This window comes from Bactrocera dorsalis, chromosome 3 (assembly GCF_023373825.1).
Source record: "Bactrocera dorsalis isolate Fly_Bdor chromosome 3, ASM2337382v1, whole genome shotgun sequence".
Classification (NCBI taxonomy): domain Eukaryota; kingdom Metazoa; phylum Arthropoda; class Insecta; order Diptera; family Tephritidae; genus Bactrocera; species Bactrocera dorsalis.
The window spans coordinates 56,536,148-56,557,747 of NC_064305.1; the positions used below are offsets into that span (position 1 = coordinate 56,536,148).

Here is a 21,600-nt window from a genome sequence, read left to right on the forward strand (position 1 = left end):
CGGCACGATGGAAGTCACAGTTAACCCTTCCGGACGACAAACGTCGCTGTGAGACCACTTCATAGCAACTTTTGGAACTGCTTAGTCGTTATATAAAAGAGATTCCGCGCCGTTTTATAACCGACGGCGTAACATGGAGCCTCGTGTACACACCAGAGACCCGAATGAGGGAGTTATCAACGCCAAGCAGGACCTACTCCGCAGAACTCCAGAAAGCGTATTTTTTATACGAGTTAAAGATGCTGGAGCATCTCCGAGTCAAGTATTTCGAACTGAAATAAGACTAAGTTGAGAAATAAATCGTAGTTTTTACAAAATCTTCAGTTTTCTTTGTCTAAATACTGATTGAACTATCTTTGTATTTATGCGGTTTTCAAAAATTGCAATTTACAACATAAATTTTTATGTGTTTTCCAAGTACAAAACGTTCTCGCTCACACTTCAAAATGCAAGTATCTTCTGTACGAATGTAGATATATACTTTACGATATCATGTAAACAGATAAATAGTACTATACACGACTACATGCATACATATATTGTATTTATATACAATTGTTTTTGTGTACAAAATGTACAATAATATTTAGATATGTTACAGCCAGACAGTGACACACTGGCACAGGCGCACAGCTGGTCGACAGCGCGTTTACCCAACCAATTCGGTGCCTGTGGTCACCCAAGCAGAACCGATAAATAATAATAAAAAAAATTAAAAATAATAATAATTGAGATATTCTTTGGAAATGTTGATGCACGACGATGACTACAAACTCAACTTTTTTATTTTGCATTTATTTATTTATTTAATGGGGATATGGGTTTCAAATTGTTATCAATTGTTGTATATTTTATTTACAAGTAAATGTGTGCCTTTAAGCCGCTGATGTGACTCATCGCTTGGGCACGAAGTTAAGGTGTTGGAGTCGCACTTTAATAGATAAAAGTGAGTCGTAAGTCGTGTATATCTTATATAAACAATACACTTTTTTATATACTATACATATACATATGTACATAAATGTAAATATGTCATACATATGTGAAAATTTAAGGAATGTGGGGAAAATGTGCTTAACGCTCTATATGAAGTTTTGAAATGGTTTTCATTAGTTAAAAAATAAAGGAAATTGTTTCGTCGATGCGGAGCTGAGGGGCTGACATAAGGGATTTATATTGATTGGTGATTTTTTTTAAAGCGACAATATCCCATAGGATGGAAAGAATTTTCATTTATACAATTTATGAATGTTATCTACTAAGTTTTATGGCCTTTTTGAATGGCGTGCAACACTGGTACTGGTACGGATATGACGCAATCGAAATTTAGTTAGCCAGAGTTGATTAAGGGCATTTTTCTCATCAATTAGCAGGTGTTCTGGAGTTTCAGGCGCGCTGTCACAGAAGCGGCAATTCGCGCAAGAAGTCAAGAAGCTAGACCCATGTTGTATAAGTGCTTCTTTGGCTTGCAGTGGTCAGTATAGAATGATACAAGTAGCCTGAGTTTGATTACATATTTATACCTACAGGGATTATAAGCCCCCATTAACAACTTGGCATGGCGCATGTCTTAAAGTTAGCCGCCAATACCTCTCTCTGCCTACTCCTTCTTACTTGCGGAGCAGCTCCTTTATGGTATGAGGATCCACCTCGATGAAGGGTTCAGGTCCTACCAAGTTAGTGGATGCTATTGTGAAGCGAGCGAACTCATCAGTCAGTTCATTCACGGCTATACCTTTGTAACCGAGCGCCCACGACGTTTCGCTTGACTATTCAGCCGTTCTTTACACTCCTACACCAGCAGCGATTTGATCTCATACGCAGATATTGCTTTAAGTGCCACTTGACTGTCGCTAAGTATGGTTATACGTTCGTAGCGACAGTTGTGTTGCAGTTTTATTCTACGCACCGACTTATGGCAAAGGCTTCTGCTTGAAAAATGCTCAGGAAACTTCACATATGTATGGAGAGTTTGATGCGTGGTGCTGCGACTCCTGCACCAATTCCCTCCGACGTTTTCGAACCGTCGGTGTACCACTTGATTGTACTATCCCTAAGCAGTAGCTCGAGAGTGGAATCATTGCAGTCAGCATTGCTGATGAGGATAACCTTGAAGTACTATGAGATCACCTTACATCCGCCACACCTTTCTGCTGCCATTTGGAGCAGTGTGTGTGTTGTTTTGGATACCATCATTCGGTCAAAGTAAAAAATTTACTTTGGTGTCATCTTCAGACCAATAACTTGAAAAACAATTTGATGAAATTCCATGAAACTTTGGCAGTAGTCTAGTTAAGGTTCACACCTTATGGCAAAGAAAAACATTTTCGATTTCTGGCCCCATCTTTCGGTCGGTACAAATTAGTAAATATTCATAAACACAGCATAGAGAGAAATTGGTGGCACTCTCACACTGTGCTTATCATTCGAGAACTGTATTTAGCCCTAACGCCTTAAATGCAAGTACAGTCAATACGATATAGCCCCTTATTGATAAAAACATGTACATATGTATATCAATTGCATATCCACAGTCGTATTTATTCATAAGTTTATGTAAAACCGCACATTCAATCCAGCGCAAAGGTCTCGTCATGATCTATGGCGCGTGTGGATTTGCATTACTTCGTGGTAATGCGTGTTTGTATGTGTATGCAAGTTATGTTATTTTTGTTCCGTTTTCACCTCCCCTTTTTGTTTTTGTTCAAGTAATTTAAAATTCCGTAGGCGTTTACAGAAATCGCAAAACAAATAACGATCAAGTTCACTTCCAGCGTCTGTCGGTTGTAACGCTTTTGTGTTGCGCTATATTTATCCAGTCAACGCTTCAGCGCTTTTTTTCTGACTCATCAGTGTGCTTTGTTACATTTTCGCGATTTTTTTATGTTTATGTTGATTTTCGTATTTATTTGCTTGTAATTTACTTTTCCGTTTGCTTCACAGGTGTGAAATTGTTTATCAGCAGCTCAAGTTTTCTCTGAACTTTAGTGCGGACTTTTGTTATAAATTATATAAATAGCGGGTTTATCGCCTGTAGAGTTTGCGTGCCGAAATTGTTGACAATATTTACTTGCACTTTAAGGTTTAGTACTCGCACAAGCTTATCCCTTCCATATACAATATACATAGATATGTATACTCCTACACACACATACACATACTTACGTTCGCATAAAGCAGGATAGGTTCGCCCCACGACAGAATTTCATGTGAAATCTGATGACTTCATTCAAAGTTATTTACTTAAGTACTTTCGTGGTTTGATTAATTGTCCTCCTTCGCTATGAATACATTCTTTAGCTAACAAGGAGTTCACACGATGACTTCGTTGGACATTCATCATATGTTAATAGGTGTCACGTTATCTTTTAATTTTGTTTTAACTTGTGCGCCCAATTATAAATTCCCTCATTTCAAATCAGTGGCCACACGGCACAATCATAAATAATCCTTTTTTTACATCGACTGTCCAAACTTCAAGTGTCGAGAGGATATTTATACCTCCAGGATGGTAAAATAATTCCATTCGATAATTGTACCAACTAATTTTTAAGTTAAGGCTGCACCGAATCTGTGAGATTTTTCAGAAATACCATATATTCCTTACCGGGACTTGATTTTGATTGGTCATATATCATATTTATCTTCTAAAAATGATGTTTGTAATAATTCGTGAAACATTTTATTTTTGGATTAGTTATTTCTTTACAGTGGCAACACTGTTTAAATTTATCAATTATATTTACAATTAAACACTTTGGCATAAAAAATGTGAAAATTTAGTACATAAATTTTCATTTTCATTTACAATTTTCGCAACAAGCTGCAATATGATGTAAGGTCTTTAGCCTTCCAGAGTTTCGCTGTTGACTTTACCACTTGTATCAGGTGATTCCTGCATTTATTAAGCTTACTTTTACTTACGGCTTCACTATGTACAAAATAAATAAATATTCGCATATACCACACAATTTCGGGAAATTTTATTCACAAACTTTCAATTTATAATTCAGCAAAAATAAATTGGACAAATAAATATAAGGAGTCAATAAAATTTACGCATGATTTACGAAATCTACATACTTCCAATTCGGCCAACGCGTTAACGAACAGTACCAGTGTAAGGATTGACGCTTACAGACGATCTAACAGGGCTTACTATTAAAAAAGCTACGGGGCGAAAACAACAGTTTCCAAAGCACGGGTGCGAAAATACCAGCTGAAAATTGACTGGCCATGAAGATGGGCGTATCATCGTGCTTGCCGTGGTAGGCTGCCGGTACGAGCACAATGGCTGGATTCATGGTAGCACCGGTCCATTGCCCCTGCACAAAGACGTAATGTAAAGAATATTTAAGGCGATGGAATAAAAGTAAACAGTATACAACACTTACACCAGCTAGTGAGCAGGCGGCCACCAGTAAGCCAATACGCAAAGACACCGAGTCCAAATACGAGGAGTTTCTGGCATCCCACAAAGCGCACCAACCGAAGATTAAGGTTGTGGTCAACACCAGCTCAATGACGAACGCTTGATCCCACGATAGACCACCATTCGACTTCACCAGACACAAATCCTTTGAGATGGCGTCGGACGGCAGCATGGCGGTTAGTAGAAAGAAACCAGTGAGCGCACCCAAAAACTGCGCCAACATGTAAATGAGCGCCATTTTAAAAGAAATGTAACGCATCATGTAGCAGGCAAGTGTGATGCAAGGATTCGCATGCCCGCCCGAAACGAAGCCGAAACAGTGTACTATGATCATGACGACGAGCCCATATTGAACTTTCAATATATCGCTGCCGTCTGCACAGCCGAGACAGTGGAGCGCCACCAACAACGCTGTGCCCGAGAATTCGCCCAGATAGCGCATTATTGTTATGAATTTGCTGGCCATGCCTTGTGGATTACTTTTTCAATTTTTTTTTTTTTTTTGCAGTCTATACTCAAGAAATATGTTTTGTGTCGTTGCAAGCGTTAGCGAATTTAATAAAAACTAAGAATTTATATTTACTTATTGTTTTGTTTAAGAAACGAGCTTTAAGTTTATTTAGAAAATGACGAGTGTTGTTGTATGATTTTTTTAACAGCAAAGGAAAAGCAAAATTTTTACGAAAATTTCTTAAACGAAAAGTTGCGCTCTACGAAAAAGTAACATGTTGCTCTGCTACATACAGAAGGGGGTTCTCAACATACTCATACAGAGTTTACCAACATTACTTGATTTATGCTAACTTTGAGACTCTTTTTCACAATTTCATTATTTTTTCGTATATTAGGGACTCTAATAGTTAATTTAGTACTTTTTGTTGTTTTTGTTTTTTTAGTGGCATAAACATTCGTAAAGCGGCTATGATTCATTTTGTAGCCGGTAATAAATCTGTATCCGTTCCGAAGTAGAAATCCTTAACGGTAAATATTGTATATATATGTGTACATATGTATGTATGTATATGTGTACATAATATTTCTGAGTTCTTTTCGATTCCGTAGCCGGACTTTCATAGGAAAAATCGAATGTAGTGTTTTTACTGTTGTTGTAGTGGCATAAAAAGTTCATCTTACATCTTGGCGAATAAACCCGAGAGAAAAGTTATTATATTAGACGGATATAAATCTATCTTCGTTTCGGTTACGTAAATCCGGCTTTCATGAAATTGTTCGAATCGGTTTTAATTCATCAAAAAACACGCTAAGACCTAATTAATAAATGAATACCTCAAATTCTTACATTTGTGACAACTCAAAACGAATCAACACTCCGACAAGTCTTATTTGCAGCAAAGAAGTGAAATTCTCACGAAATCGGAGCCTGAACTAATAAACTATACAGATGAGCCTGTATTGCACTGACGTGCGCATTTCTACGCAAGCAAACAACAACACTTTCGGAAATTGCAAGAATATTTTGCAGCTACTTTACTCTGCAAACACCTGCTGAGCGCCGGAAGCACAAACACATTCGCCTTTATGAATGCACTGCCACACCACATGAGCAAACCAAATATATTTACGAAGAAAGAAGGCAATATGCAGCTGAAGTACGAGTACAATCCCACACATAAATAAATATTTGTGCGCGCATTTCCTTAACCTCAGACAACAATATCCTGTTTACGGGCAGCTAGGACGGCCAGGTAGTCGAATAGTGACAGTAAGTTTTCATTCCATCATATCCTGCAATTATGCAAGCAATTACGAAAACGACCGCATTTCGTCGAGCCATTAAAGGACAACGACCTGCCCGGCTTGTGGAGCACTTGCAACAAGAACTTGTGGAAAATCACGCCGCGCTAAATAGATTACGAACGAGTTTGTGTAGTTGTGCTCAATGGTCAGGCAAGCACACAAAGCCTTGCGAAGCTATGTAATAATTTGTCACTTGGTTGTTGTCCTGCAACTAATAAAACTCAATTTAACGCCTAACTCAATTATACCACTTCATTTCATTTCGTGAAACAGTGCTAAATGCAAAGCAAGCGATGGAAAATTAACACTGGTGCATATTATATTTTTTGGTAAATGTATAGTTTAGGTCCCCAACGAAGGCAGCCGCAAAATTTGCCATATACCTTTTCCTACTTATGTGATTTAGCGCTGAATTAGAACGAAATTGGTCTATATCTTGTTCCAAACCTACTGTCCCTAATATAATGAATTCCGATCATTTGAATGACGTTTCCCATATAAACTCAATGTATTAAAGTTAGCTTCTTCAGTTGTTGTATGTTTTTAATATAATTTTAGCTGACGCGAACTAAAATATAGCATTAAAATTAAGTTTAAGTTTATACTTCAAAATAAGTCAAGAAGGCACCAAATTTTATTGTAATTTATTCACGATTTCTTCAAGTACTGATTGTCGAATTTTAAAGCACGCAATATTTACGATATAAAGTCTGAAAGTATTTTCTGGGATAAGATTTGTGCAAGTTGCAAGTGTATAAAATGTTTGGTTACACTTGTTATTTATTATTTTTAACCACAAACTTTATTCGCACATTTCACTAACTCTGTATAAAATTAAAATATTTTTAGACTTCACCGGTCGACTCCCTCGAAAACAACAAAATAAGCAACCACAACAATGTTACATTTTCTGTTACTTTATCATTCTGCATTTTGCGGTCACTTTTTCTCTCCTCCTTTTCTGTATTTTGACCAACAACCTGTTTTCGTGCACTGCGGCTTTTCTCATACGAGAAAGCACATTTATTCATGTGCTTAAGTATATGAATATACTCATAATTCGTAAGGATGCACATCCATTCCTGCAGGGATTTATATTTTAATGCCTGAAATGTTTTCACACGTTCACACACTTGCTTTTTTGTTGCACTTTTTTATGCTGTCACTACCGCATTTCCTTCTGGTGCCAGAGATTTCGGCATTATGAAGTCGCGTATGTATTTAGATTCATATGTATGTACATATGTATGTATTTTTCCAAATTTGTTTCCAAATCTTGTTTATGCTTACATAGGATATGCTATCTACATTACAATAAATACAACACAACCACATTTGTATGTAAGTAATCCTTTTGTACTTCGTCACGTCTCTGCAAACGTTCCAAGTAGGTGTTTCTTTTTGTTTATACCTAGTTCCGCCAGTAAATACATCTTTAAGAATAACAAGGTAAACCAGGACAATTAAAATTTCAACAATAACATACAGAACAGTGAACAGTCTTTCATACATTGGCAATTCTTTTTTCGGTAGCCCAACAAACACATAGGTATAGGAATATGTAGTAGGTGTACAATAAATTATGACTCATTCGACGGTGGCCACAAAATGGAGAGATAAAAAATATTACATAGGAATACTTACTTATCCCAACCTTGGACACAGCTTTATAAACCACATATGTATGTATGTACGTACATAATTAGATAAATATATTTGTTTTAACTATTAATCCAGTTACTAAATGGAACTAACTTCACATACCCTCCTTATATGTATGTATGTACTATAAAACGTTAACATACATATGTACATATGTACATTGGTTCATATGATCAACAAAATGTATAGGCACATAATAGATTCATTTGTATTTAAATTGTGCTTTTTTAATTCTACATACATTTTCATAATGAAATACCAGCTGAAGTTTCTTTTATCATGAACATGTCAAAGCTCAGAATCGGATGTAAAAAGTGTCAAAGCAAGGACCAGAACAATACGTAACTCATGAGATAACTTCAAAACAAATCTTAAAAATAATGAAAGAAGCAACGTCAAACACAATGCTTGAGGAAAATGAAGAAATGTAACGTAGACTAAAACACATTTTTGAGAGGAGTAAGATATAAAATGCAATTCAGAGGAGTAAACAAGCTATTGGGATGGCAAAATTGTGTGGGTGGATGTAAGAAGCCGGGTAGCGAAGGAAACGAAACACGAATATGCGGAGGACATGCCGAAAACGAAAGAGGCATATAAGCACGATTCACCGCACACGAGTGTAATTTGGGTGGAAGCATACGTGCGGTAGAAGAAACACAGCATACACACAAGGTTTTTACGAGCACACCCACATGCAGCACATACACATTGTAGGCAGCTTCACAAATAATTAAAAGCTTGAATTAACAATTTTTGTACTGCATATAAGCGGTATAAACAAGAGAAATGCATATGCGTTTAGTTCAATAACTGCAACGATTACTCACCGTTTAAATCCTTCGTCAACTGGGAACGCGTCGACATCTTACCCAATTTGTGCAGAATTTTTGCGGCGAAAGTCAAGTGGAGCGCAACTGGAGCGCAGCAATGCACGCCAGCAAAACAGGATTTACCGGAAACTCAAAGAGTAGATGTTTGCGTTGCAACAACGGGGGGGATTTTCGTTGGTGGCTATTGCGTTGAGGCTGTAGTTGCCAGTCAGGCTAGTGGCCTTCTGTGCCCTTCCAACTGTTATCGTCTTTCTTGCCGTTTAAGTAAGCGCTTTGACTGGTAGCAGTTTTTCTTTTTCGCTTTTTTTGTGTGTTTGGCCCAACCGCTTGGCGTATCCAACTTCTTTTCGAACTGGACGAACGCGTCTGCGGCGGAAACTTGTAATTTAGATGCCTTACTCCTTAGTTATTTTTATATCTTCTCTATACCGATTTCATTTGGCTTTGTTTTTAAACACTACCGAATGTGATTTACTAGTAAAAGTGTCGAATTCTTATATTAAACATTTTGTTAACCTTTTTATATTATTAAAAATGGCTAAGATATTTAACCATAATTTTAAGAACACAATTTCATCTGCTTTTAATTCACTTTGTATGCGTTTTGCACTTTACTTTTTCGCACAAAAAACTCAATCAACGAACTTTGATACAACAAACACCGGCAGTTGAAGAGAAAAGTGGAGAAGTGAAAATCCACCCTCTTGTTAGGAAAATTTTCTATTAAGCACTTTCAGCTATTATCTGCCAACTTTCACAGCAAAAATAACCGATTCTTATCGGCATAACTTCTTTACACCAAAGCAACTCCACTTTCATTCAGAATATTTTATTTATTCAACAACTTTTCACTTTTTATCACTTTGCAATTGCATTATCAAAATCTGCTACTGACCGGAGATGGTAATGAAAACAGAATATTAGTCGAAAATCAGCGCAAACACAACTTGGCCCTTTCAAATCTTAAACGAAAATGAGCAACAGAGAAATGTAATGATACCGAGTAGATGCGAACAACATACGATATTGGTTACTCATTTCAAATTGCTTATCGATAACAAAGTTTAGGGTAGTCGCGCGAAATTTAAAATTGAACGTTCAATTTCCAAATCTTGTATAATCAGACTCATATTTAGATTAGGCCATTTTTTGTTCATAAAATATTTTAATTCAATAATCACAGATAACCTACTATACAACTATGTGATTTACTTGAAGTTATCATGGAAAACTGGATACGTATTAATTTCCTTTAAACATAAGCTTTATTGGGGTATTTAATATATCTTTGTTTATAGCCGGCATATGGACCTAAAACATATATATATATATATATACATTAGAGGATTAGAGGATATGACCTTAATTTTATTTGCTATTCGGTTTTCCCTCTGAATTTAATGGTTAAAATCGTCGGATGGGAGTTATTTGGGGGTCTAATATTTTTAGAGTTTTTCTTTACTTTTAATATTAGTTTTAACAGATTACATCGAGGCTTAGTAAAGCAAAGGCAAGTAAATTGTTGGGCGCCACTTCCTTCCTTGCTTAGCAGAGTTGATTCAAAAAAGATTATAAAAATATTTTAAAACATATTTGTTTCTATTTCTAATTTTAAATTAATCATTAATTCAATAAAATTTTATTATTTTTAGAATGATTATTATAATTTTTTATATAACACATGTAATAATAATTTACTACATATTTTAATAATTATTATTTTTAGGTGGATTTAAGGGATTTTTTTCAACTTTCTTGGAGTCTTATCGTTTGGAATTGGGAACACTGGTTTGTTTAGTTATTCATATAAAAAATATTATCATAAGAAGAAACTGTTCACACAACGTCTTGTAAGAGTTATTAAAGAGTTATATGTCAAGTAAACTACATAATATAATAGTTACGTTAATTATTTGTAGAATTATTTATTATATCTTATTTTAAAATTTTAAAGTGACATATTCAATTTAACTTTCTGGTAACGCTATAGGAACACTTGAAAACGCGCATTTAGAACGAACGAATGCAGTGTTTTGTGAGCAGTTCTAATCGTAAATTGTAAAAATGGTGCATTTAAGTGTATTATATAAAACAACAAGATTGCAAAGGATGCTTATGCCCTTAAGTAAGTAGAGATTTGTTTTATGAAGATCATCATAATGTAGTGCAAGTCGGTAAATCGTTAAATAAATTAAATTTTATAAATTATTTCACAACGTTGACATAACGTGCATTGACAAACGCTGTCAAATTAGTCTGAGAACAGTTCTTATGCACTCAGCTGTGTTAACAAAATTTATATTTGCGAATCAGAAATACTTAAAAGTAGTCATTTTTATAAATTAAATAAATGTCAATTAAATTCAGTGTTAAAAAAGTGAGAATAATTTCGACATATAGTATTTGAAATTACAAAGTTAAAGGCGTTTTAAAGAGAAGCGATATGGAGTATTTAGTAGAGCACCAACAGTTGACAAGTGACAAGCCGGCTTCTCAGATGGGTGCCAAACATTTGGTCGAGCTAGTAAAACAACTTATAAAAGAAAAACAATATGATGGCGTTGCTTTGTTATTTACCAGCGAGACTGAATCTGAGCGTAATGTGGACTACCTTAAAACTGTTGGCATTGATCTGTATCATGATGTTTGCATACCCAATCTCACAACTCAAGTTCACGAAGAACAACTTCCGTTATACAATTGTGCAGAGGAATTATTATATTTAATTGCAACGTATGGGCCGTTGGAGGAACTATTGCTTGAGTTGTTAGAACTTATTGAAGAACAGAAATCAGAGTATGTGTTTTCTTCATCATTGCGTGCCTTACAAGAGGTCTTGCTGCGAATGGGTGAAAGGAAACCGCAAGTACTTGAATGGAGTTTAAATTCTATACACACGCGTATTGAAGGATTACCACTGCCGAAATATCTGCAGGAAGGCTATGACAAAAAACAAGGGCGACTACTTGAACAAAATGCGCAAATTGAAAAACTTTTGATGCATTATATCACATTAAATCTCTTCTACGAACCACTATTAAATGATATGCTCTCACAGCAACGTCCACTTGAGCAAAAATTCTTCGATACGGGTATTAATAGGCGTAATGTACTTTGTTGTTTCCTAATACAAATGCTTGGAAAGCCATTATCGTTATTAGATTTAACAGCAGATCAACGCAGGACAAATACATATACAATACAATGTGCTCGCAAACTAACTGATAGTGCCACTCGTTGCTTAGTAGATCCACTACGTCTACTTTCCGTAGGTGAGCAGCGTGTGCGTTGGAAACGTCGCTTGAATGGCGAGAAAGGAGTACATGAAATGAGTTCAAACAATATATTTCTCATAGAAGAAAAATTGCCTTTAGAGTCTTTAGCAATTTACTTTTATATGGTGTTTGTAGAGGAAGTTAGTTTGAACTCTGTGCCAAAAATTTATTCACCACTTTACATGTTTGAATCAAGTTTGTATTATGTAAACGAATTATTGGCTCATGAAGAACCACCATTGTATGAACGCGCACTTCTGCTGGCAAGGCGTCTGTGTGACAAACTTTCCACTACAAAGATTCCTGCAATTTCCTTGCAGCTTGACGTGCACAAGAATTTTTGTAATTCTCTCTGCAACGTTGTTGGGTATTCATCGCAAAATTTTCTAAGACAGATCGGCGTTAAACTTTTGCGTCAGTATATATTACAGTTCGATGATGAGGGTAAATATTTGGTTTTAAAAAATCTGCTGCGAACTGTAGCGCACCATGGCATCTCTGGCTATTTGGCTATATTGTATAAAGATCTGGTAGCAAATGCTCTAGTTTCAGCAGAAGAGTTACCTTCATCCTTTTCTGGCAAAGATTTTCACACAATCTTCTTACAATACATATGCCGCTTACCACAAGGCGCAAAAACTGACCTTATCGAGCATGCCGACAAGGTGATTTCCTCCCTGAACGCTTTGCGATTCTTCGCCATTAAAGATTTACAAAACCGCACGGGACTCTGGGATATAATGCCGGAAATAGAGAAACAATTCCTTGTGCCACTACGTAAAGGATTGGATATATCTGTGGCACATTATAACGCCGAGTTGAAACGTGTGGAATGTGGATTAGATGCCGAAGCAGAGGCAGATCGTAAAAATTTAGAAATCCTCGATATAAAGATAACCAATGCCACAACTGAAAGCGGAAAATTGGATACGGAGTTGACTCGTCAACGTAAAACTGAAATACTCAATCAAAATTTGTGTACATTCGATCTGATACGGAGCATCCTAGGACGCACAGTTGAGTGCATTGAGAGCGCGAACAGAATGTCGAAGAGCGCTGTCATCTAACGAAATTATTTGTAATTGTATTATTTATGGAAACAAATTTAAAATAAAACTAATATGTATCTTTTTATAAGTGATTTGTTTTTAATGCCTTAAAGCGTACCGAGAACTTTAGCGATTAGAGAAAAATAGTATTTTCCAAGTTAATTTAGTTATTTAGTAATTTGCTCCTTACTTCAGGTGCTCACAGCTCCATTGTTGCCTGCAGCGCTGATGCCTCCACATTGCTAACGCAGCGACATCGTCCACATTCGCAGTTAAACCAATGTAACAGTCATGGCCCACTCGTACTCGCCGCTCCCACACATTTTTCGTACACAACAACAACCACTTCACTCCTTCACACAAATGCCACACGCTTCAAGTCCACCACATCCACCAGCAACGTTGACAGCATGGAGTCCATAGACAAGTTCCGCGAGCGTGAAGAGCAAAGGGAGCGTGAATATGAAGAGAAAAAGTCATCCGAAGAGGCGCAGACAGAGTATGAGGCTAAAGCTGCAAAAATAAACGCCATACGCGCACAAATACTTGAAGCTGCCCTGCCACATGTACCCACGTTGGGTTGGACGCGTGATGCCATTGCAAAGGGCGCCGAGGAAGCTGGCTTCCCCAGCGTGGTGCATGGCATGTTCCCAGATGGCGGCTATGCGCTTGTTGCCTACTTTTATGGCAAATGCAATGATGAAGTTGTGCGCCGCTTACAGGAGGAGACACAAAACGGCAAGTTGGCCGTGGGCGATCCATTGGACTTTTTGGTGCGAGCCGTGCGCACTCGGCTAGAGATGGTTCTCCCATACAAGGCACAATGGTCACAGGCATTAGCGCTGATAGCGTTGCCAAAGAATGCCGCCAACTCGCTAGCTCAGGTTTTGACGCTGGTCGATGATATTTGCTATTATGCCGGCGATCGGTCCGTAGATGTAAGTAGTTGATATAATTATAGATCCGTATATACATATAAACATTTATATAAATATTTTATATACATACATATATATATTAATGTAATTAATTCTTTAATATATTATTCTCGCAGTTTGGCTGGTACACACGTCGCATTGGTTTAGCTACAATTATGAAGATGACAGAACTGTTTATGCTGCAGGACAGCTCAGCAGATCACGCAGACACTTGGGAGTTCCTAAGAAATCGAATGGACGAGGCGGTACAAATACAATCAATACTCTCCGAAACTGAGGGAATGACTCATAGCTTTACACGTTCGTTTAATTCAGCTTTTATAACGGTAAATTGCAAGTTTATAAAAATTCTTAATTTCCAAATATTAAATTTTCCATATATTTTTTTTCTAATAGGCTCGCAATATATTGGGCGTCGATTACAGGCGTAGGTAAAGCTCGGATCCGACATCGATTATTCCAAATCTATAGGTTGACAACATAACGGAGGTTCAATGTAGGCATAGCACATGGAAATAGTCATATAATTTAGCTGTTAAAAAATTTGTTTATTCATCATTTTTGTTATTAACATCAAAGTCATAAAACCAGTGATAAACTGTTTTCTTCATTAATGTGAAAAGAATTTTCTAAATTACTTAGCGTTTAAGTATCAAACATACGATATAATATTATTTAGCTTTTCGCTAATGCGTTGATACCAAATTACTTGTAGTTATGTACATATACATAGGAATTTATTATTAATTAGGGTTTTAGTTTTTTTTTAAGTGATTGTATGATTGTTTCGATGTGTGCATTGCCGTAAATTTCGTGAAATCGCACTCTTTGCCATATGTTTATTTTACGTTCACTGCAACAACGATGTTCACACTTGCACCAATCAAGCAACACTACAATATACAACTTTACCCACCTGACAATGTGTAAATTAAACGCCTCAGAAGCTAAAATGCACAACGCTTATTGTTCACATATTATTTCGAAATTCAGAATTATCAAGCCAGTACTGGCACTCAGGAAGAATGAAAGAAACTTGAAGCGACTATGAGGAGCTTAAGTCTTCAATATTCAAAGATTATGTCGTTAGATAAAACAATGAAAAGATGTGAATACTGATTAAAAATGATTATTTAATTTATAAAGGGTGTTTTTTTTTATGAGATATTTAAAAATACTCGCAGATAATACTACTAAAGATTGGAACTGGATCAACACAAACAGGCATTACATTTAAATTTACAAATATTTATTTTCCAAATTTCTGTCTATTCAATTCGAATCCTTTTTTAATGGTGTTTTGTTATTACTTTTACAAAATAAAATAATTTACAGCAGAAGAAAAAAATATTTTTGAAGTTGTTATATAATTATTTCATGTCTCTGGCTACACCTAACTTAGCGAAAATACAACATAATTTCAAGCAAACAGCATTTTCAAGTATGTATGTGTATTAATAATACACTTTAAATATTATCGAAGAATTATAGAAGATTGTGTCGATACGGTGCGTGCTTTCTCATACGAAAAAAGTGTTTGTATCCATTATCATCATTAAATCAGCTGTTTTTTGTTTTTCTCAACAATTTTCTGTTTACATTTTGATGGTTTGCTGTTATTTACAATCTATTCGTACTCAGTTATCACTCAACAAACGCATTTTCATTGCTTAAAATCTTCCAAAATTTAATTTTTATTCATAAAAAACCGTTCATTTTAAAATTATGGGTTCAATTACTTTTGACAAATTATTGTTTTTGGACTATCGACACAACCGTATATAATTTAATACCTCGTATTTGAGAAATATTTGTATAAAGTACAAAACTTTAAAAAGGGGCCTAATGGTTTCCATAAAAAGTAGACCAGACATTGGCCAAGAGCAATATAGAGAAAGCAGATATTTTTTCGAAATACCTTTAATGTGTCTTTTAACATCTACACACTGACACATCTAATACAGCAGAAATTGGACCTCATACTTACGATAATTACACCAAAGTCACTCCAATAACTAAAAAACTCTAAAAAATCAGCAACCAAGTGCATTAAATTTTTAGAGTCATTGAAAATGCCTTTGAAGAAAAAAAGTTTGCGACCGTCGTCCCCGACGTTTCTCAACCCTTTGATAAAGTTTGCCATGGCGGCTCATAAACAAAATTAAGATGCTTTTACCAAAGGAATATTGCAATATCTTAAAATTAAACCTCTCGGGCCGTTTTTTCGAATTAAACATGGTGACATGTACTCTGATTTAAAGGAAATATAAGCTAGTGCTCCTCAGGGCAGCGTCTTAGGGTCCATCCTCTACCTACTCTTTACATGCGATCTACAACACGATGGCAATCATTTGCAGATGATACTGCGGTTTTGTCTATCGGCAACACACAAGTGCATCAATAGTAAGATTGCTGATTGATTAAATCAAATATTTAAATGGACAAGCGAATAAAAATAAACGAAATTAAATTAGTACATATTGATTTCACTCCAAAAATACTCGTAATAGTTATATGCCTTGTACTTAAACGATAAAAACTCTGCCCTATACACATACTATATCAAATTGTGGTTTACAAGCAGGTGTTCAGACCAGTTTGGACTTTGGGGATACAACTTTGGGCACTGTTGTACAAATCCAGCGATTCCTGTGCCTTGCTATGTTCGCAGTCACGATCTTGAACGCGATCTCGGAATTGACTCGGTTGCCCATCAATCAACAAATACGCAAAACTTCATGGGGAAAGACTTTCTGACCATGTGAACACTGAAGCCAGAGCTTTTGTCGCGCATAAAGTAAATGGAAAGAAATACTTAAGCGCAAAATCTGGTATCATCTTATCCAGTAGCCAGATTCTCTGCAATTTATACGCAGAGCACAATTAGTTATTTTGTATTATAATAAGCAAAACAAATTGTTCGTGAATTGCAGTCAGTGGATGTTTGAAATTAGTTGTGTTCTTTCCAAGGGAGTGGAAATGTTCTCCTTTCTCTGCTTGCACCAGCTGATACTCAGATCTGGGGTGCCTCCAAACTATTCCGATAACATGACTTAATCAGGGTATGTCTCTCACGTTGTATAACTCGTATATCTCATCGTTCTATCGTCTGCGGCATCCGCCGTTGGCAAAACCTTTATCTTGAAAACTTGTAGAGTTTGGCTGCGGTCCGTCGGGAAAAGGCTGCCAATACTTCGCTTCACTCCTTCGGATAGCCTGCAGAAATCAGAACTAACGGTGCGGTTGTTAAGGGCAAAAATTTCAACATCATCGGCATACGCCAGCAATTGTACACTATTGTAAAATATACATCCCATCCATCTTGTTTAATTAGCTCTGCGGCGCTTATTATTTTCTCCAACGACAGGTTGAAAAAATCACGTGATAAGAACTCGCCCTGTCTGAAGCCTGGTTTAGTATCGAACGGTACGTACAAGTTTTACAGAATTACAAAATTAAGACTTAGCGGCATATATGCAGCTCCTTTTTGTGCTGTCGGTGACAACTTTAAATCGATGGAAAGATGATTAGTAAGATCCGGTTTTTAAACCATCTGTAAGTTTCTGCATCTTTCCATAGAATTTTGGAGCATTACCTACCAGTATGTCGGCTAGTTATTCCAGATCTTCATACTTACGCATTTCCTGTTCTTTTATTTTTCGTTCCGCTTTATTTTTCAGCTCTTGGTATCTATACTACGACGCATGTCTAGAACACAACATAACCATTTTATTGTTCGATTTTATACATATTATATTTAATAATGATGTTTGCAAAAAGCCTAATTTCGAAATTCGAGGAAAAATATTTTGAGTTTGCAGGGCAATTTCGGAAATGATATTACTATATAAGTCCACCTCACCTCCCTGAAAGTCGATGCACGTCGGAGCACTACGTGTTACCTTAATAGCAGCCAGTCTGCTTGAAAAACAATACAGCTTAAAGCTAAGCCTCGGAACCCTTTATATATCCAGCTTTTTGAGCCTTAGAAGACATTTCGCATTGTTGCCTGCATCCTGCGCGTCAATGTCGACTTGTGCTATGTGTTAAATGGCATTTTTGGCCAAAACATCACCTTTGGTGAGAGTCCCCACTGTTTTTCCTAAAGCTCCTCTACACCGATACCTTCCTTACTTTCCAACAGCGGGATGACCGGGCTTCTCTGCTTAAATTGTTATACTCCCTATTACGGCAGGCTTGTGCTGATGAGGCAAATCTTAAAATATATGAGACAGTATTGTCATGCATTTTGTACCATTTTCTTTTTTATGGAAGATCTTTCAATTCCCTTTTCTAACATGCCCGAAGCTTATCCCTCGATCGCCTTAAAATTGAAAAACACTTGGAACTGTTTGCTGTCGAGTCACAGCCAATATGTACACTGTGCAAAAATATATGTACAATGGATTTATTACGCAAAAATATTTATTAATTTTTTCATTTTACCCCAATATATTAACATATAAACACGTAAATATATTTTTAATATATATATATATATATATTACATTATATACAGTTTTTTAAATTCGATAATATATTGCTTTTTAGAGGTATAGAATTTCTTAAAGATAGGTGTCAAATGAACACCCGTTTTTGTCATGAAAGTTCAATACATTTTGACAAACGACCGGACAATGTCTAAAGAACGTTCACATTATTTATAAAATTTCGGGTTCAATGCAGCAAACTTACAGAAATTTGCTGTAAAATCTTCTCCAATTAAAGTTTGACCAGTCTGGTTGGCTCACCTAACGGTTGTATATATGCATCACCTAAACCAAATCGAAACGGAAATAGGGTTTTGCATATATAAATGATGAGGATGATGAGACGAGTTGGAATCCATGTGACTGTCTGTCTATCCGTCCGTGGAAGCTGTAAGTGAGATTTCCTCATGAAACTTGGGATACACATATGCTCCTTGGCAAAAAAGTAAGGACGAGTACACCACCACAAAATGCAATATAACTAAAAAGTTAGGGCCAACATATGACAGAAAAATTCTAACGACTTATTAAATAGGTCCAGGAAAAGTATCTACAGAGTAACTGCTACAATGACAGGGCACCGGCCATTTGGAGAACATGCGTCCAAAATAGGAATGCCCTACAACAATATCTGCCACTTTTTCCGTGAATGACCAGCCCTATCACAGATCCGACACAAAACACTTGGAATCCATCAAGCACCAAACCTTGAATGGATGTCTACAAAAAGCATATCGGACATTAGTAACTTCATTGAAACCTCTAAATGGTTTGAAAGAGAAGGTGAAACGTGATATCAAATATAAAAGGTATACGACTAGTACATCAAAATGACACAGTCAGTGCTAATTGGGCCCGAAAGACAACAGGGCTGCACACCTACCTACCTACCTACACCACGCCTATAGAATGCCATTAACCAAAAACGTATGAAGTACCAAAAGTAATCACTTAATTAAGGTAATTTGCACAGGGGATCACAGTAGCAGAGGGTACTTGTGAACTAAAGATTTTTAAAAAAGTGTGAGAAGCCCCGCCCTCTAATTGGTTTAATGTACATATGTACATATGTAGCTCCTAAACCACTGAAACTATAATAACCAAATTCGCTCAGTTCAAATCCCTTCGGAAAATAACCTCTTCCGTTCCCTATATGACGGTACTTTTGAAAACTACTAAAAGTGCCTTAAATTAAATAAATAAATATGCCACAGTCTTAAAAATTTACATGCGAGATGGTATGAAAGGGCGTGGCATCGTCCAATTTCGGGTGAAATTGCATATGTCGAGACCCGCCGATTTCTAGCAAACATTGTTTCGAATATGTCGGTCAGTGTATGAGCTAATATTGCTTGGATTTCGTTCCTCTGGTAGACATTTTACACCTAAAGGTATTTTCCTCGCTTTGATTCCTGCAAATTGCAAGTGTATACTCGGCTGCTCTTAGACCTTTTACTTAGACCTTTCTTACTTGTTAAAAATAGATTGCAACTTTTTCTTCAAAAAAAAAAAATCATAAAAAATTGCTTTTGAAATTAACCCTGCTTCCCTTTTACAGTAAGAAAAAATTATAATATTTTTACTTTTCCATGTTTCATTAGAAATACAAAATCTATACCTCTAAAAAGACCCTTTATTTTACAACGTTTGAAAATTTGTGCCTGTGTTTGTTTGGGACGTGTAGACGTGCTTCCGTAATAATAGTAAAAATTTCCTTTGGGTGCTCGTATATTTTTAGTTTGACAAATTTACTTATTCATATATAGCGTGTATATATGATATAATGGATATGTAATGGAAATTTAATTGTTTTACATTTTTAGTTATTACACTTAAATAATTTATTAAACTTTTTTTTTTAAATTCTCAACAAAATGCATTTTTGTAGCTTTGATTTGCTTACTTTTGATAGCGGTATTGTCTCTCCTATTTTAGTTATTTTTATTTAATTAATACATTTTAATTTTAAATGTGTAAAAAACAGTTAGCTTATTTTAAAACATTAAGCTTACTTAAACTATTTATTTTTCTAAACTTATACGCATTATCGATCTTTAATTGAGCTTTTTTGAGTAGTTTTAGGCCATGCTTTTCAAATGCTATTTTAAAAATATGCGAGTTAATTAATATCTCTGTATGCTTACACACAGTTATTTAAATGCGACCCTTTGAAGTTAGCTAATCATTCGTCGCCAACTTCCTTATCTACGGAATTAACGGGTGATCCAAGTAGAGGTACTTTTTGCAATAGTCTTTATTGACAGATCACGCGTGAGTCGTGTCAAAATGTCATGATATTTTTGTTCAGTATTTTTTGGAATTTCATTATGGAAAGACTTGCGTCTGTAAAACGTTTAGAAGTCGTTCAACTTTATAACGAAAACTCAAGTTCGGTAAAGAATGCGTCTCGCGCGTCTCTATCAACTATGTCTGATCAACATAATTGGTGTACTGAGCGTACTATTCACAACACCATCACCCATCTTAAGGCCCAGCATTCATTACTGGATAATATTCGACTGAATAGACCACGTCCAATAAGCAGTGAAAAAAATATAGCATCTGTAGCTGAGAGTGTACACGAAGACCGTGGAGAGTCGACTGGACTGACGTATGGAACTCGGACCATTTTGCGTCGAGATCTTATATTGAAAAAGTACAAAATACAGATGTGCAAGAACAGAAGTCGCTCGACCTTCCCAAGCAACATTGATTCGCTCTATAGGCTATTGAAAAGTTCCAAGAAGATCCGACATTTTCGAGCCAAACTTTGTTCCGGAATGAAGTCTATTTCTGGCTGCCATTTCATTCTCAAAAAACAACGGTTTGGTGTGGTTTGTGAGCGCTGGAATCATCGTTCCATAATTCTTCAAAAATGTGATGCCGTTGAGAACGTGACCGTCTAAGGCGGATGCCGTGATAACCGACTATTTGATGCCTGAAATAGAAGCTCGTGATCTCGGCGATATTTGGTTTCAACAAAAGGGGCCAGTTGCCACACATCGCAACAATCAATGGATTTATTGAAAGAACACTTCGGTGAGTACGAGTAGATAATTTCAAGATTTGGGCCGGTCGATTGGCCACCAAGATCGTGTGATATCACACTGTTAGACTTTTTTCTGTGGGGATATGTAAAGTTTAAAGTCTATGCGGGCAATCC

General features: G+C 36.2%; 4 protein-coding genes across 4 annotated transcripts in view; 2 read left to right on the forward strand and 2 right to left on the reverse strand.

Moving 5' to 3' along the window:
• LOC105223053 (F-actin-uncapping protein LRRC16A) overlaps positions 1 to 9,656 on the reverse strand; it is a 103,533-nt gene extending 93,877 nt beyond the window's left edge. The window contains exon 1 of the mRNA XM_011200655.4: positions 8,683 to 9,656. Within this exon, the coding sequence (XP_011198957.2) occupies positions 8,683 to 8,719 (37 nt within the window). The 5' untranslated portion in view covers positions 8,720 to 9,656. The remainder of the gene's footprint in view (positions 1 to 8,682) is intronic.
• On the reverse strand, positions 3,962 to 5,340 carry LOC105223054 (aquaporin-2). The gene is made up of 2 exons (XM_011200657.4): positions 4,395 to 5,340; positions 3,962 to 4,325 (listed from the first exon to the last, which is right to left on the reverse strand). The coding sequence occupies exons 1-2, from the start codon at positions 4,896 to 4,898 to the stop codon at positions 4,146 to 4,148; spliced, it is 684 nt and encodes a 227-aa protein (XP_011198959.1). The 5' UTR covers positions 4,899 to 5,340; the 3' UTR covers positions 3,962 to 4,145.
• Positions 9,657 to 10,653: 997 nt separating the features above from the next.
• On the forward strand, positions 10,654 to 15,298 carry LOC105223052 (ubiquinone biosynthesis protein COQ9, mitochondrial). Its single transcript, XM_011200653.4, has 4 exons — positions 10,654 to 10,810; positions 13,205 to 13,947; positions 14,064 to 14,273; positions 14,344 to 15,298. The coding sequence occupies exons 1-4, from the start codon at positions 10,750 to 10,752 to the stop codon at positions 14,380 to 14,382; spliced, it is 1,053 nt and encodes a 350-aa protein (XP_011198955.2). The 5' UTR covers positions 10,654 to 10,749; the 3' UTR covers positions 14,383 to 15,298.
• On the forward strand, positions 10,820 to 13,178 carry LOC105223051 (glomulin). The gene has a single exon (XM_011200652.4). The coding sequence runs from the start codon at positions 11,129 to 11,131 to the stop codon at positions 13,025 to 13,027; it is 1,899 nt and encodes a 632-aa protein (XP_011198954.2). The 5' UTR covers positions 10,820 to 11,128; the 3' UTR covers positions 13,028 to 13,178.
• Positions 15,299 to 21,600: the final 6,302 nt, after the last annotated feature.